Source organism: Anabrus simplex, chromosome 11, assembly GCF_040414725.1.
Source record: "Anabrus simplex isolate iqAnaSimp1 chromosome 11, ASM4041472v1, whole genome shotgun sequence".
In the NCBI taxonomy this organism is placed as follows: Eukaryota; Metazoa; Arthropoda; class Insecta; order Orthoptera; family Tettigoniidae; genus Anabrus; species Anabrus simplex.
The window spans coordinates 37,807,031-37,820,738 of NC_090275.1; the positions used below are offsets into that span (position 1 = coordinate 37,807,031).

The 13,708-nt window shown below is 38.0% G+C and overlaps 1 protein-coding gene across 2 annotated transcripts in view; it reads right to left on the minus strand.

The window, feature by feature from the left end:
• LOC136883275 (uncharacterized) overlaps positions 1 to 13,708 on the minus strand; it is a 41,610-nt gene that overhangs the window by 27,014 nt on the left and 888 nt on the right. The window contains exon 1 of one of the 2 annotated variants that reach the window (XM_067155491.2): positions 2,697 to 2,902. The exons of the other annotated variant lie outside the window; for it this stretch is intronic. Within the exon in view, the coding sequence (XP_067011592.2) occupies positions 2,697 to 2,786 (90 nt within the window). The 5' untranslated portion in view covers positions 2,787 to 2,902. Of the gene's footprint in view, positions 1 to 2,696; positions 2,903 to 13,708 lie in introns of those variants that run through there. 2 annotated transcript variants of the gene reach the window in all.

A 13,708-nucleotide genomic window follows, 5' to 3' on the forward strand; every position in this document is an offset into this window, starting at 1 on the left:
CTGGTTACATATTAAAATCACTAGACATACCATAAAAAACTAACCTCAATGTAAACACCGATAATGAATGTTTCCCTACCCCGGTAAATGATAAAAGATAAGATGAAATAAATCAAGATAATTATGAATATCTCGTCGATTTCCACGCTCAATGAGGAATTAAGGAAATAAACACACTTTCTCACTCAAATTATCTGTCTTTATTTTGATATACAGTAGGCGTACTATAACCATATTCTTGAAAAGCGGGGCATGTTAAACGATGCAGTTTATTTAATAAGTCTTTGCAGTGTGATTTTCGAAAGTTCCAGACATCCAATGACTTCCCTTTCTTTTGCGCGAACATTTCCTTCTCTCTTCAATACCGGTAACCAGTAAGGAGGGAGATTATTGGGCATATTTTCAGCCTGCAGGCTGGTTATATCTTCAAGCTTATCAGGAAACATATAGGAATACTAATGTGCCAAGCTCCGTGAACGGAATTTAGGTCAGCTTTCAAGTTCACTGCGGATTTGAAAATAATAATGTTACAAGTTCTGCTGCCAAAATTTCGTCCCGCAAGAGTTATTTCATGTACCGGTAGATCTAGACATGAGACTAGCGTATTTGAGCACTTTCATCATTTCACACAAACAATGTTATTAAATGCATTATCCGAACATGCCACAATTCTACTTACCTGGTATTAGCCAAATATATTTACAATCCCACAGAAAAAGAAAATATACTTTAAATATTCTCGCAAATATATCATTAGTGACTTTAACGGCGATGCGGTGGCAACACGCAATTCACGCTAGAGCAGTGATTGAACGTTGCCAACGTGCCAGATTAACGGTAAATGTAAGACGTCGTATCGGCAAGTAGGGTCCCTAAACTGTATGGTTACCGACACTGAAAAAGACCCAACAGCAAGAAAAGTAACTATAAATCAATACCTTAATATTACAGGGGAGAAAGGGTAAGGTTGCACCCTTAGGGTACGTCCTTACACGGAGAGGACTATACTTTAAATATTCTCGCAAATATATCATTAGTGACTTTAACGGCGATGCGGTGGCAACACGCAATTCACGCTAGAGCAGTGATTGAACGTTGCCAACGTGCCAGATTAACGGTAAATGTAAGACGTCGTATCGGCAAGTAGGGTCCCTAAACTGTATGGTTACCGACACTGAAAAAGACCCAACAGCAAGAAAAGTAACTATAAATCAATACCTTAATATTACAGGGGAGAAAGGGTAAGGTTGCACCCTTAGGGTACGTCCTTACACGGAGAGGACTATAAGTGGAAGCAATGCCATCAATTACAGCACACTAGACTCGTCCTCGAGATACTTCCGGCAAGTGCCGCTAGAGTTCTCTTTACTGTTCTGTCTCGCCTGCTCATTACAACACGTCCGAATATGAGAAACTATAAAAATTCATTAAAACTAGTAATTTCAGAATGCAGCAAACAGATATGAGATCAAAGGTAGACCAAGAGCAATTGTTTGACTTATTTTCTACAACGTATTTCTTACAATATGCTTAAACGAAATAAGTAATTCACGAAAAAAGCAGAGAAATCTGATAGCGAGTTTGTCACTTCTTACCGATTCCTTTACTTGTGCCTCAAAGTATCCGATAAGCGGATCGAGATTGCGGTCATAAATAACTTTGGGTTTAATCGCCCTTTATCCAATTATCAGCGATCCAATCTTTTCCTCCGCACATCTGATATTTTGACATTCGTATTGAAGCCGCTGTTTGATGTGCGATGTTATGCCCGTTACACAAATATTTAGCGTCGTTTCACCGTATTTCTCTTTTTCTTCCCGTAAAATTAAATTTGTGTTCGCTCTGTGGTGTAGTGGTTAGTGCGATTAGTTGTCACCCCCGGAGGTCCGGGTTCGATTCCCGGCCCTACCACGAAATTTGAAAAGTGGTACGAGGGCTGGAACGGGGTCCACTCAGCCTCGGGAGGTCAACTGAGTAGAGGTGGGTTCGATTCCCACCTCAGCCATCCATCCTCGAAGTGGTTTTCTGTGGTTTCCCCACTTCTCCTCCAGGCAAATGCCAGGATAGTACCTAACATAAGGCCACGGCCGCTTCCTTCCCTCTTCCCTGCCTGTCCTTTCAAATCTTCCCATCCCTCCACAAGGTTCCTGTTCAGCATGGTAGGTGAGGCTGCCTGGGCGAGGTACTGGTCATCCTCCCCAGCTGTATCCCCCGACCCAAAGTCTGGTGCTCCAGGACACTACCCTTGAGCGGTAGAGGTGGGATCCCTCGCTGTATCCGAGGGAAAAAACCGACCCTGGAGGGTAAACGGATGAAGAAAGGAGAAGAAAATTAAATTCGTTATAACAGGAAGAAAGCTCCTAAATGATCAATTTTAGCATGCTTTTCAATTTGGTTTGCTTTTGGGTCAAGTTCAGATACCGTAAAACTTTTTTTCTGATTTTATCCTACTTCTCAATTTACAGAATATTTTCTGTAATCTGGTATTTAATTTTCTCATCCGTATATTTTTTTAGATTTAACAGAGATACTCGTGGACTTTCCTTGATATAGAAACGAGACGTGTACTCCTTTTTCGTTTGTGGCTGACGTAAAATAGCTATGTCCCGGCCTTGTATATCTCGTAGGCAACGTATAGAGTTTATAACTCCAGGAGAGCAGTACAGTGATCTGGTTATAAAGCGAAACGAACTTACATTAACAGAACATATTCGCTCTCCACGTGCATACGTATCTGCTGCATTATTCGGAAGCGACTCTCCACGATTCCAGTCGCAACACATCATTATTACAATCCTTTATCTCCTAGTTCCATGGGAACTTCCAAAAATTGAATACCAGCGTTGTTTCACGATATACTGATCATGAAGACACCACTGGTGTCAAAAGATCACACGCATCGGTTGCGCTTGAAAGGGCACAATATTACTGCGTAAACGTTCGATTCAGAATTTAAAATACTTAGTTTGTCACAATACTACGAGTATGACAGATTTATATGATAAATCCATAAAATACATGTCCGAAATCCAATGTATGTTTTTTTGGCTGTATAGAAAGAAAATTTCTACATCAATGAATAGGTTCAATGTACTCCAGAAAAGTATTATAATTTGTAACATTAAGATCACTGATTGCTGCGATAATACAGATGTAATGAAGCACTGCCGACAGATGTCTCACGACGGTCTAAGCTTTCGTTCGTCATTTGTTTCCTTATTTTCCCTTCGACCATACAAATCTACAGCGAGCTCCTACGTTTCTACCGGCCAAGCGTGGCACGAGCATCAAAAGCTCGGTGGCTCTGATCAGCTGATCTGTACGTAGCAAAACAAGGCGGTATTCCTTAAGAACAGCGTTACGGGGTGTTTTAAAATCCCGATTTAAGTATGCTCCTTATGATGAATTGATTTAAACTAAAGATGGTGATAAATACAGTTCCCTCGGAATATTTCCTTTCCTTTTAGTATGGAAAGTGTAAGTGATATTTTGATGTGTTTAAATATCAGTTAAGCGACACGATGGCGTGAATAGGCCTTACAAGGTTAATCTGTTTTAGTCACTTGTCTTCTAATTTCATAAGTTTAATTCTTCTCCGTAATATTTGCCTGAAAAGTTGTTTTTCAAATATTTTTACTGTTCTGGAAATAATACACTTAACAAAACATACAAATAAGCTGCATTTATAATAATGCCGATGTTATGGTGGTTTAGCCGTATAAATCAAGAAACGTGACCTATAATAACGTAAACGGCTCCATTACACATAATTATCGTCAAAGGTAAATTGAATTGCTCAACAGAAGGCGGTGACTTGGTAGTCAGAACACACTTCCTGATCTTGATATTTTGACATTTCATTACGGTGAATATTCATGTTTATTATAGATTTTCTGGTCTTGATGATATTTTCAATTACCTGTTTTGTGGTTTACATGGTGGCTTGTGTCGTTTTCTGCGTTTTTAGATGTGTTTTCGTATACTTATAGGTTAGTACACGTGTTGTTTGTTTACGTTCATCGAATGGTTGCTGTGGTATTCTATATAACTCTATAATTGGTATCACATTGTAAATAGTCCCATTAAAAGATGGGTTCTACTCATATAATGTAAATTCCTATTACCCCTTCTCATTGTACATACAGTATTCATGTAAGCATAACTATCAAGTTGGTGTCATATTTTAATATTCAACATCTGTGTTACGTGTATGTGAAAACTCTTAGCTCACGTCATTGTATATACCATTACTCGAATTCACCAGTTGAAATCGTAATTTGTAAATAGTAATATGAAACGTTGCAAAAGTCTGACAAAATTGTAAAAGACCCAAGTTGTAAATAAAGCACACAGCCAGAGGAAAATTCCTCCCACCTCCTCCACCATGCCAAATCACCCTAACCCGTACTCCTACTCCATTAAACCCACAAACCCCGCCGAATCTCCTGGCCAGAGAGAAGGCGTTACCTTCTAGGTGGCCCGCTCCTCCCCCTCAGGGAGGGGAATGAAAACTTTCATTGGTTAGTTAGTCACGAATATTTTGAAGATTAACTAAGACAGTCTCCGTTTAGGACAATATTATGGCAGTCTTTAGATCCTTATGAGTAAGAATTGTATCATCTCATGACCATATCATTTGTGGCTAAACAGTCTAATCTGCTTGCATACGATACGAACAATTTAAGTTAGGTGCTGCATTTGGACATTTGATTGGATATATTGGATTTATATAACAAATCTTACAATGTAATTAACTGCATGGTAGTATTGTGGTAAAACCTTTATGATATCATATAGATTATTTTAATGATCTGCATCCGATTTTCCTCTGTTACATTACCAATGTACAACCTCTGTGATATCATTGTGGGGTACCTTCTATGACGGCTTCGTTGGTCGATTTCTATACCACTGTCGTTGAACATATGACGATATATAAGCATTATTATTCTGACACTTCACATCAGCTGTTTACCTTTGTATTAGCAGTGGAAAGAACTATCTGACTCGGTAAGATCTATCATTCAAAAACAGTATTATTACAGATTAGCCAAACACTCCAGAGCATGGTAAATTCTCGGGAAGTATCAAGCACTTCAAGTGCTGTGCCTGCATTTATTAAATGCAAGATATGTCACAGAAAGTTTACAAAGAGGGGCATTAACATACACATAGCAAGAGCTCACGAGCCACTATCTCAGGACTCATCATTGGTAGATAGTGAACAGTTGCATGTTAATTTAGGAATTCCTCAGGCATCTCAAACTCTTCATCCAAGTTTATCAGCTAGACACACTGCGAATTCTTCAAATCAGGCATCTGACAATATAAATTATCAGTGTCCACACTGCGGATGTCATTACTCCAGTTCTCGTGGGGTCAAAATACACATCAGCAGAGCTCATCCTGATATTCACCATCAAATTTTAGTTTCTAGAAATCGACAGAGGGTTGATCCCTCTCAAAATGTCAAAACAATCGTTCAAGTGATCCTCATGCTAACACGGAAACTAAAGATGTTAACACATTACCGCATGAATTTAAGCAGAAAATGATGCAGGGGCGAAGTAGATTTTTTAAAAATTTGACAGACGAGCAATTTAACCATGAGATTAACATTTGGTGTGAGTTCTTAGCTTCTGCGATTGATCTGCTCCCTGGCCCCAAACATCCGTCACTGAAATACACCAGTATAGGAAAAATAAACAAACCACAGACAACCAGAGGGAATATAAACAGACAACCAATCCTGAACAGGCAACAAAATGGGACCGAATAAAACGCTGTGAAAAATACAAATATCAGCTTACCCAGTACCACTTTTACAATCAGCGCAGAAAGGCTATTAGATCTGTTTTAAATTCCAATGCTGAAACTGTAAAATTCCTTCGGATGAAATATTCCATTATTTCCCTGAAATTCTCGGGCAACCTAATGACATGATTTGATCCAAATACCCATCTCATACAAGTGATATTGATAGGGAACAAATTAACATTTTATTTAATGACACTATAAGCCCAGATGAAATCAGCTTTGCTGTTAATCATATAGCCGTAGACACATCACCCGGCCCAGACCACGTCCTCATCAGAGTTATCAAAGACAGTATTGCAGTCGACATAATATCTCACATTGCCACACGTATGTTGAAAAGTGGGGTTGTACCTTCTATCTTCAAAAAATCCAGGACTGTTCTAATCCATAAAGGTGGAGATACACTCAATATTAAGAACTGGAGACCTATCACAATCTGTTCAGAATAGTTGAGTGGGTCCTTGACAGGCGTCTTCGTGAACATGTTGTCTTAAACCCAAATCAACGAGGATTTACTAACTCCTCTGGAACGCATGTCAACAATGCGATACTCGACTCTTTTTTCCGTGAAGCCAAAAACAAACAGGCCAATCTGACTACTATATTCTTAGATATACAGAAAGCCTTTGACAACGTTGGTCATGCTCATTTAAATGAGACATGGTTAAATTGCTCGTCTGTCAATTTTTTTAAAAATCTACTTCGCCCCTGCATCATTTTCTGCTTAAATTCATGCGGTAATGTGTTGACATCTTTAGTTTCCGTGTTAGCATGAGGATCACTTGAAGTTGTTACACAAATTCAGACGCAAGGAAGCAAAACAAGCAGGGGAGTTATGCAAGGCTCTGCTCTGTCGCCAATCCTGTTTAATCTCGCCATCAATCATATTCTGGATGACCTTAGCGAAACGTCGATATCTACCCAATGTGGCTTTCAGTTGAATCCAGATCGTGAAGCTCTAACAGTAACAAGTTTTGCTGATGATGTAGTTATTGTTGGAAAAGATTCTGGGTCAGCTTTAGTATTTGCTTGTGTGGCCATACATCAACCACAAGAAACTGGACTTAACATCAATATTGGAAAATGTAAAGGAATATGCATCAAACATGGTCACGTATCAGAAGAAAAACTATTCATGGCAGATGAAAAACGGATACTAAGTCTGAAGAAAGGAGAATTTAGTAAGTATTTGGGTGAAAATTTCTCCAATGAAATTACTTTCCAGTCCGTCGAGGTCCTAAATAAGCTCAAAAACACCCTAGAGCTCCTCATTTCATCACCGCTTGTGCATTCCGATCAAAAATTTGTAATCATAAATACTTCAATCTGTCCCAGTTTGGTATATAAATTTCAGACAGTACCACCACAGAAGATTCCAGTCAAATTTATAAATGACACCGATATTATGGTTAGGGGAGCATTAAAGGAAATTTTGCAACTTCCCATGTATGTCCTGAATGATTTGATATACACTGAAATGAAATTTAAAGTTCTGGGTTTATTTTGTGTATCATGGGAAATATATCTGCAACATATTAATGCATGCAAAATTTTGAAATCTTCCAATAACATTTTTTTTACACTCAAAGAGAAACTTGTGTCAAGAAATCAGCACGAGCCTCGCCACATTGAATGTAGCAGAAACGGAATCTATTTGAGACAAAAGGCATTGTTTTGTAGATACAAAGAAAGTTCGACTTGAATTGAGAAGAAGAGCTTTTGACAACTGGAGCGAGAAAGAGCATAAAGGCAAAGGTGTAGTCCTGTTTAAACAGTATACTCCAGCAAATACATGGATTCGTGATCATAAAGGATTGTCTTGCAGTGAATGGCGTGATGCAATAAAAATGAACGCCAATGTTTCTGCTGTGCGTACTGTACCTGGCAGATCCCAGGGCAACAGCCTCTGTTGGCATTGCCACAGAGAGTTTAAAACTCTTCCACATGTCCTGGGACCCTGTCCACATGGTGAATTACTACGCATCTCACGCCATAATGTAGCCAGATCAATGATAGCTAACTCTTTGAGAGGACAAGGTTATGATGTCTATGAAGAAGTACATGGTCTCTCCAACAGTGGAAGCAACCGATGCATTGACATTATTGCTTTTAAGCCATCCTGTTCTGAAGGTTTCATCATTGATCCAACAATTAGATTTGAGACCAACGAAAACCAGCCGGAAGAGGTCGATGCAGAAAAAAAGAAGAATTTATGATGAAACAGTGGACTTCTATAAGCGAAAGTATAAGCTCTCATCCATCTCTGTAATCGGCTTGATGTTAGGTGCTCGAGGAACCATACCTACATTTTTTGTCAACTCCTGCAATACCATTGGGCTGAATAGAGATTTCATCTATAACATCGCGATTACCACCCTCAAGAAGTCCATCATGATTTTCAAGAACCATGCTTGCGGACCTCAAACAAATGTTTGACATGCCTCACTGATTGCCTACACTTAACATCATACGATCACATTATCTACTGTATCTATATCCATTATTGTTGTTAAGGTACTCTTTGTCTTTGGGCAACCTGCAGCTGTTGCAGGAAGATTGTATAATAATAATAATAATAATAATAATAATAATAATAATAATAATAATAATAATAATAAAACAGCTGATAACCTCTAGGGGTCTGCTCTTAAGAACAGCTATCACCACCAGCATCACACTTATTCACAGACCTCCACATGTAGTTTATAGACGTACCATACAGTTATGCATTATTGTTTTAGAGGCTCTAACATCTAGGTTATCAGCCACTATCATATGAATAGGCACACATGCACACACATACCATAAATTGTTCAACACTTTTAAATGCTCAGGCTATAGCAAACCATAACTGAGTTAATGAAGGCTTATGAGATATACCATTCACAAAACTATCCTTAATAATTTAACAATTTCTAACCAAAACAGCTGCAGCCAGTGAATACATAAATGTCTGATACAATGCAGGAAACAAATATTTACATGTAAGTCATACACCATTCTTCTCCAGGATGAAGATCAGGAATGCTGTGAAAACTTGAGAACTGGATGTTTAACAATATTGTTCTAAATTGCTGATGATTAAACAATATGCCCTTGTTCAAAACACTTCTTACTTTCTTTCTGTCTCTTTTGTCCTCTTCCATAGCACATTCATGTTGCATTCTGGAATTGACCTAACTCTTCACAATTAACTTCACCAAGTCCATTTCATGGTTCTGTGCAAATTCTTGATCAAGTACATGGTCCTTTATGCCATCAGTTACCCAGATGGCTGAATCCCTATCTGTTGTTTTCCTAGCCTTTTCTTAAATGATTGCAAAGAATTTGGAAATTGATTGAACATCTCCCTTGGTAAATTATTCCAATCCCTATCTCTCCTGTCTGAAAACAAATATTTGCCCCAATTTGTTGTCTTGACTTCCAACTTTATCTTGATATTGTGATCTTTCCAACTTTTAAAAACACCGCACAAACTTCATCTACTAATGTCATTCCATGCCATCTCTCCACCGACAGCTTGAATCATACCACTTACAATTACAGAGTGTTTTTCCTACTTAATCAATACTATTTTGTTGTAAAATTAATTTATTAACATCTAAATTACAATACTAGTTTCGATCCATGGATTATTGTTTCACTTCACTAGTATAACCCTATCCGATGAATTAAAACACTCTTCTCGAACATTTACAAATTCGCTGTCTTAAAATCTAGCAGCCAATTTGTTTAATTTGTTACACTGATGATTAAAAGAGTACAATAATTATCATTTAACAAACAAAATTTTCTTTGAGTTGTTTCATGTAAGAGTCTTAAAAACTAATAAAACGTCTATTTCATTTCACTAGTATCTCTATCTGTTGAATGGCGAACCATAAATCTGTTGGTATTATGTAATTATGTTGCCTCAAAACACTCTTCTTGAATTTTTAAATTACTATCCTAAAATCTGGTAGCCAATTGTTTAATTTATTTTTGTTGCCAGTACGTTAAAATCTCAATAAAATGGGGCTTCATGAAATTAGTTACATTAGTATATATATCTTTAAAATTTGGCCACGGGAACTTTGCGTTGAAAGGTGGTTTACCAGCTAGTTGTTGTAACTCTTGATAGTAAGGCTAGGAGGGAACATCTTCAAATACGTGGTCGATTGCATAGTGAATAAAGCCTTAGTTGTGTGAAACACCTCCTTGTAGAGTAAATGTGTTGTGTGATGTTCCCTCGTATCCTTATGTGCCAATTCCGAGCGGCCTCATGGCTGGTGCACTGGACACCACTTAGTCGAGCAGCTAATCTCCTTTCTCCCAAGTCTTCTCAGTCCAAACTTAGCAAGATTTTTGTAACACTACTCTTTTGTTGGAAATCACCCAGAACAAAGCAAGCTGCTTTTCTTTGGATTTTTCCAGTTCTCGAATCAAGTAATCCTGGTGAGGGTCCCATACACGGGAACTATGATCTAGTTGGGCTTTTACCAGAGACTTACACTCCTTTCCTTTACATCCTTACTATAACCCCTAAATACCCTCATAAGCATGTGCAGAGATCTATACCCTTTATTTACAATCCTATTTGTGATTACCCCAATGGAGGTCGTTCCTTATATTAACACCTCGGTACTTACAGTGATACCCATAAGGAACTTTCACCCCATCAACACAGTAATTAAAACTTAGAGGACTGGGAAGAGAGGGTGCCAAAAAAGGCTTCTTCAGAGAAGTTAACAGGAAAGAGACCACGAGGAAGACCCCGAAAAAGGTGGACAGATTAAGTGTGGGAATGCATAGAGGAAAACCAGAAGATATTCGTTAAGATACTGATGAACCAATTACAGAAGTAATGTCAATGAACCATTACTAAATGTAAAATATTTCCTACGTTTTTTTTTTTTTTTTTTTTCAAAACAAGGAACACTATATTTTTGTCTATAAGTACTCTGAACCTAGAACTCATCCTACCATCAATTCTCATTGAAGCCCAACTGTCAACATAAATGCCTTTGATTGATCTTAATTTATCGTTTAAATAAACGATTTAAAACTGTGTAATATATAAGTAATAATAATAATAACGTTATTATTATTATTACTTATATATTATTCTCAGTTCAATACGGACCAAAAACATGAAATTCATAACCATCGATTAAAACTGTGTGTTCGTTATTGTGATGTTTCGGGACTGTGCATTCTGTGTACTGACCGATGACTGTGTTTATGTGCAATCTGTGTTTCATGCAGGTACTGGCAGTGTTGTCGATTTGTTGTTTACTGTAACCACGTGCTATCAGCTGTGTGATGTATTGTGCTCAGTTCTTTTGGCGGTCTTTATGTGTCTTTGTGCTAGGTTGTTCGTTTAGATTTTGTAGTGTAGAGTTCATCTGCTGAATGGTATAAAGTGGCAGGGAGGGCTGGTAAACTTTCTCACCCCCATCCCCACTTTTTCCTTTCGGATGTATAGTATATAATATGTATATAATATGTATATAATAATAGCGTACCCCGTGATAAAGAAAATTGTGTACATTAACCACCTTGATTTTGGATATCACATTGTAAATTCATGCCAAGTTTATCTAGTAATTGTGTTTCTTTTTACTGACAGAGCAGAGAAATTAATAGAAAAGGCCACTAGTTAGGAAATTCACTTCAGTATTTCTTTCTGGGTTTGTCGTTTTTGTGTTTTCGTAAAGAAATTTGCTCACTACGAACAATGATACAGGAATTAGAAATATGTTTTCAAAGACCGTCTGAAGTGAAATATTGACAGAAACTAGTGGTACAACCCCAGCATCTGCCTGATGTGAAAATGGGGAAACCACAGAAAACCATCTTCATGGCTGCTGACAGTGGGATTCGAACCCACCATCTCCCGAATGCATGTTGACAGCTAGATGCCCCAAACCACGCAGCCACTCGCTGGTAACTGCTCCTCTACGATCCGCAATATAATAATCATAATAATGATGTTTTACGTCCCATTGCCAACTTTTACAGCTTTCGGAGACGTCGATGTGCCGAAATTTTGTCCCGCAGGAGTTCTTTAACGTGCCAGTAATCTACCGACACGAGGCTTCAAATACCACCAGACTGAGCCAGGATTGAACCTGCCGAGTTGGGCTCAGAAAGCCAGCGCTCTACCGTCTGACCTACTCAGCCCGGCAAGTATAAGAACGAAAAGAAAGAAAAGAAGCTGAGTAGCACTGCTCCCTTTCAGACCTGCTGGTCACAATTGTGTACATTAAGTTTCAACCTCTATAGTTCGCTTATAAGCAATGTTATGAGCATCCAGGCAGTTTTTACATGCTTAGGTACTTGTATTTTAGTAATACTGAAATTACTTTTGCATTCGAGCAACTTGTTTCTGAACTGCTTAGTATTTTTTCTCTTTGGAGGTGTCTGGTTTCCTATGGCCATTACTGCTTCTGCTCTGTGTTGTAATTCCGAAGATTTTCGTTTGTTTACCGCCTTTGTAAAGTGATATCTTGTTTCTATGGATACTTATGTAGTGTTTAGTGCAGTTTTAAGAATATAATTAGATTCCTTATTACTTCATTTTATTCGGTAAATATAATGTACACAATTGTGTACAACCGGACTGTAGTGATGTAAATAACCAGTGAACATATGCTTTCGTTCTTGTGCGAAGTTGTATTAGTTTTCGGTGTTATCTTTCTTTTTATTTCAGAAATACCAATGGCTGTTGGTCACAATTGACCTTTCTATATATTCCTCATTCAGGTTTTGTGCAGTTGGCCTACAAATATGGCTAAGCCTACTACAAGTAAAAATAGTTCTGTACGAAGAAAAAAATATCTTACCGTGGGGAAAGACTGGGACTCTATTTTAGATATATTGCAAAACGGTGAGGACTCTGTGATTTAGGACTATCTGGAGATGAAGTTGAGGATGATGATATACCACTTATACAAAGAAAAGATCACCTAAAAATAAAAGGTGTTGGAGCTGACAAAGTGAGTAGAGATGACGTATCTGCTGACACAATCCCGAAAGATGCTCAGGAAGACGAATCTCTGGAGGAATCTGAAAACGTTCTAGGCAGTGGAAACCACACCGAATCGTGTGACGCTTATGCCAGAATTTTGTTGACACCTAAAGAACAGGAATTGTTGTCACCAATACATTACTTCAAGAGATATGTATCTGAAGATATATTTAGTTGCCTGGCAATAAATACCAACATGTATGCATTGCAGCAAGGAAAATCATACTTCAAACATACAACAGCTGACGAAATAGAAATTTTATTTGGTTTTCACATTGTCTGGCCGTCTGATTCCTGGCAGGCATGATTCCTTTCACGGGGAAGTTTTCTTCAAAGCAATATGTCAAGGAAAAACCCAACCCATGGGAAATAAGGATGTTCATGTTGTGTGGAAAAAAGTGGACTTGTTCATGATTTTATTTTGTATCAAGGAGCCACAACGGAACTAAATTCCCCTTCCTGTAAAAAGTTTGGATTAAGCCCTGCTGTTGTTTTGGAACTATCGAAACAATTGTCAAATGGAAAAGGTCACAAATTATACTTTGATATTTTTTCATCGTAGAACCTTTTTCAAGCTTTGAAATCAATGGGTATCTATGCGGCAGGAACTGTGCGGCGAAACAGGTTTGGAAGAAGCATCCTATTTTCAGATGATAAAACTATAATGAAACAGACCAGAGGTTTTTTGTGAGAGAAATTGCTAGTGCTGATGATTTTACAATGTGTAAATGGGTAGACAATAGACCAGTCGAATTGTGTTCAATTTTTATTGGCAAAGGTACTGTTATGAAGTTCAACGATGGGACAAAAAGAACAATAAATATGTCACAGTGGAAAGGCCTGAAATAGTGAGAAGATATAATCATGGCATTGGAGGAGTTG